This window comes from Elephantulus edwardii, unplaced genomic scaffold, assembly GCF_000299155.1.
Source record: "Elephantulus edwardii isolate Elephantulus edwardi_28Jun2011 unplaced genomic scaffold, EleEdw1.0 scaffold00061, whole genome shotgun sequence".
Taxonomy (NCBI): Eukaryota; Metazoa; Chordata; class Mammalia; order Macroscelidea; family Macroscelididae; genus Elephantulus; species Elephantulus edwardii.
In genome coordinates, this window is record NW_006399811.1 from 1,548,765 (window position 1) to 1,553,482 (window position 4,718).

Below are 4,718 nucleotides of genomic sequence, written 5' to 3' on the forward strand. Positions count from 1 at the left end.
TATTTTTGTCATGACAGGAGTCCAGAGCGAAGGCTGCATAATGGAGTGGACCTGGGGGGAGGGAGTGTAAAACAATGAAAGAATTTTCTTTTACTTTCCAAGTGGGTAGTGTTCTGAGGGGAAGGGTTGGGAGGGGAGAAAATGGGACAACGAATGAATGGAAATCCCAAGTCTCTGTAAATTTTCATTGAAATTAATAATAAAAAAATTTTTTTTAAAAAAAGGAAGAAAAAAAACCACCAAGGTGCACCTGACTCAAGCCATAAGATTTTTATTTTGCTTCATCTGCATGTAACAGTTGGACAATGAATAAGGAAGACTCAAGAAGAACTGCGACCTTGGAATCACCGTGTTGGTAAAGAATAGTGAATCTAACATGCATGGCTAGAAACAAACTGATCTGGGAAGGAGGAGTGCAGCCACAGAAGCAAAGCCGGTCAAACTTTCTCTCATTTACGTTGGGCCTGTTGACTGGATGCATCCGTCCCTGGATAGAGATGTCAAGCTCGAAAAAGCAGAGAGTCAGTAAGGGAGAAGTTCTTTAGACAGACTGACATAGTGACTGTAACAACGGGCTTAAGCACGGCGGAAATGGGAATGAGGGCGCAGGATCAGACAGGGTTTTGTTGTTAAATGTAGGATCAGTGTAAGTCAGCGCTAACTTGAACACCTAAAACAGCAACATTCAAAGTAGAGATTTGCTGTGGATTGGATGTGGGGGAAGGTGGGAATAATTTTATGTTAGCCTGTATTATAGGTGGCTGGAAAAATGAAGTACTTGACTACAAGCTGAGAGGTTTGTTCAAACCCACCCAGAGATACCTTGGAAAAAACCGGATTAATTTCCTTCCGAAAGATCATAGCCTTTAATATCCTTTGGAGATTTTTTACTCTCACATATGAGGTCATGATGAGTTGCAACAGACTCAACAGCAACTAAGAACAACATCTTCATGAGTCTCACCTGGAGAGAGAAATGGCTAGAGGAGGCAAAAGATATATTGGAAAGAAGCGGCAGTCACTTATATTAGTGAGTGCTGGGGGTGTGCTAGTCATTTTCTGATGTGAACACTATTCATGTGTTTCCTATGTTCTTGCCTTGCTTCATTGTGCCCACAGGGTGGCCTTATTTGATGTTAATGTTCTATAAAATTGTTTCTGTTCAACAAGAGGCTACCAAGGCCTTGCTGTAGGGCCAGGCCAGCTCCTAGGACTCAGAAGTTGTTTTTCTTTTGCATACCTTTTGTCTGTTGCTATACATGGGACAGTGCCCAGATTGCTGAACGGAGTGACACAGGCTTCCGCTCTGAAACGTTTAGCAACACCTCTTGGCTTTTTGCTCCAGGAACTTATAAATTCCGTCTGTGAAGTTCATCTTCCTCCCACCCCCAATCTTATTCAAGTCTAGTGCGCTTTTCTTTGCTTGTCAGAGGACCCCGAGACTGAGACATACTTATTTCCATAATGATCTTGAACATTTTCAGTAAATCTCTGCTTTTCTATTTGGTAACCCCTCCAAATTCTCTTAAGCCACCTCTTCTCTAATCTTTGATTCACTTTCTTTTTTATTCACTTTCATTACTCACCTCCTGATCCATTTGGAGCCCTTAAGAAGCCCCCATTCACAGGAAGTCAAACAGTCAGTAGGTAGAAGGAACCAGTGGAAGGGAGGAATTGCTTCAGAGAAAAGGCTCCCTGAGGTTCTTTATTGGCAGCTGACCGAATCTGAGGCTGTCAGAAGTGGAGAGGCCTTGCGATCCACATGCTCACTCCCTTCCTGATGCACAAAGCTACATCCTTGGTTAGTTCTCTTGGATGGGAATACCTCCATGGAGGACAAAGTGGGTCTGGGACCCAGGAAGGGAGCAAGGCTGAGAATCTGGGGGCTTTATTGCCTCAGTTTAAAATTTCAAGGCTGTGGATATGGCTGTGAGAATATAAAGTGATCTAGAAATGGCCCAGTTTCTTCCTTTTCCTTGCAAACTTCTTGCCTCAATACAGCGTCCATTCCTTTATATTAATCATCATGACTTCAGTGGAAAACTGTTGGGAGGAGCAGAACATTTCTTCATTAATGCTTAATTAGGAATAAATGTCTCCCGTCACTTCTTCCCAGGAAGGCTCAGGTGAATGGTGTGAGACCACCAGGCACCTGATAGAAGGGCGAGACTCTGGTAGGTAGAGGGTGTAGGAAGGATGCTCACAGTGACCAAGTTAAAATTCACTTACCTTTCAGCCTTGCAGGACATTTGAGCAGAATTACAGGAGAATTTGAGGGTTGAAGAGTTTATTTTGCTAGATGGAGAAAGGGACAGACTGTGTTATCAAGTTGTACTTTAGAAATTTTGAGATACATTTCTCCAACTTCACATAGTTCAGCCTGCATGTCTCAGCTGGGGGCTGAGTCTGGGAGGGAAGGGACTCTGTGTTAAGGGGTGAATGGTCAGTGAGGTGCAGTCTGGGTACATAGTTTAGGTTGGGAGGGATGGTTTGGGACTCGATGCATACCTGTATGAAAGGCTTCAGTGTGAGGTGGAATGGAGGAGAGAGGCTTTCCCAGAGTAGAACTTGTCTTCAAGGGGCATTTTGAGAAACAGCAGGTTATTTACTACTTTGGCATCTCCAAGGCACATGTGCCTTGAGGCTGAATTCTGTTTTCATAGTGTCAAGAAGAGAAGGTGATTTGATAGTTGATTGTTCAACTGAGTCTCATTCTTGCTCCTTTTTCTTGCATCCTCACCCCTTGCCCTAGACCTTGCCGTGGTTGGCACTGCTTGGGTGACAGATGAGACGGAGAACTCCCTCGATGTGGAGTGGGAGAATCCCCCTACCGAGGTCGATTACTACAAGCTGCAGTATGGCCCCCTTACAGGACAGGAGGTGGCTGAGGTCACTGTGCCCAAAAGCAGTGACCCCAAGAGTCGATATGACATCACAGGTAAGAGATGAGAGCTGGAGGTATGAGATGCTCACTGAAGATACTGAGGCAGGGATCAGGCATCCCACTGTAAAGGTGTGAAACAGAGGGCCTTGGATCCCTAGGAATCAGACCTAACCCCTCATCCCTGAAACTCTAAGACATGAATCCAATCTGGAGGCACTAATTCTGCACCTATATTCAAGCATTAGCTCCTCCATCTCAGATCATCCTTGTTAAAAGATGACAAAGATCTGATGTCCCAGGTGAGCTAAGCCTCCTCAGGTTCCTGTGTTTGGGCCACAGGATGGATTTGATGGCACTGGAGAGAAAATGTTCTTGGAAGAACTCGTGTGTTTGTGTGTGTTTGAGAGAAAGTGAGAGGGAGGCAGAAGAAAGGAGAGAGAGCAGAGACTGATTTGTTCAGCACCAAGCACTGCAGTGAGCTTTCTGAAGAGGCTTCAGTGGGGAGGGTCCCTTTCCCTGATGATTGGGCTAGTGCTGTGGAGACGTGAGAATCAGGTGGGTGTGAAGGAAACAAAGCCATGCGGGAGAGGCTTGTGTTCTGTGATGCCTGAAGCTTTGTGATGCCTTCTTTGGGAAAAGTAGTACACAATTGAATGTACCATGGACTGCCAAGAAAACAAACAGATTCATCGTAGAGAGGATTAAGCCAAGCTGCTCCTTGGAGGCAAGGATTCTGGGGCTTCGTCTGACATACTTTGGACATGTTGTAAGGAGAGACAGGTCTTTAGAGAGGGACATCATGCTGGGTAGAGTAGAGGGACAGCGCAGGAGGGGAAGACCCTCTATGAGGTGGATTGATTCAGTGACTGGGGTAATTGGGATGGGTGTGTCAGAAGCAATGAGATTGGCACAGGATAGAGCACGGTTTAGGGCTGTTGTACATAGGGTCACTATGAGTCGCAAATGACTTGACGGCACATAACAACAACAACAACAGTACACAATTATGAATACCAAATTAGGTACAGCCCTTTTGAAGGGGGCTGGGCATGTGAGGAGCCCTGAGACCAGTTGGCTTCCTGGAAAACCCTCTACTGGGGCTTCTTGGGCTTTATGTGATCAGTGATTATGGTCTTGAGAAGACTCTTGGGGGCTCCCATATTTGTGGAGGGGGAAGTGATAGACGAACCACAACGTCCATCACCTTTTTCACCACTACTGGAGTCCGTTTGTCATGAGGCACAACCATTTAACTTTATTCTACAGGGAAACAGCAACACCAAATCTAAGCCAGTTATTTCAATAAGGAAATACATTTTTGAAAGGATAAAAGATAGTTAGGAGCAGAAAAACATTTGGGGCTGAAAATAAAATTGGAAAATAAGTGTTAGGTGCCTCAACAAAGGAATTGAGAGTTCCATCAACTTCATCTCCTTAGCTGATCCTCTGCGCCTACCCATAAGCCCCCTCAGTGATGCCTCCCAGCCCACTGACCTTTGATATACTGTAGTGACACGGTGGATTCAGCCTTGAGATGCTTACTAAAAGGTCTATAGAGGGATGCTACCAGCCTCTCCCCCCCCCCGCCCCCCCCCCCATGAGAGAAGGATGTCATAGTCTGCTTCTGTGAACACGTACAGCCTTGGAAACTCAATAAGGCAGTACAAGTCATAGGATTGCTATAAGTCAGAATCAACTCAATGGCAGTTGCTTTTTTTTTTTTTAAATTACTACTCTTTGTCCAATTGGCAGCATCATTATGGATGGTGAAGAGATTGAGATAGTTAACAGTTTTAGTTTGCTTGGCTCCACAGTCAACACTCTTGGTACCAGC

General features: G+C 45.1%; 1 protein-coding gene across 1 annotated transcript in view; it reads left to right on the top strand.

Annotated features, from left to right (window-relative positions):
- The window catches only part of TNN (tenascin N), a 99,261-nt gene that overhangs the window by 15,853 nt on the left and 78,690 nt on the right, over positions 1 to 4,718 (top strand). Inside the window, exon 4 of the mRNA XM_006887709.1 lies at positions 2,753 to 2,938. Coding sequence (XP_006887771.1) covers positions 2,753 to 2,938 — 186 coding nt within the window. The remainder of the gene's footprint in view (positions 1 to 2,752; positions 2,939 to 4,718) is intronic.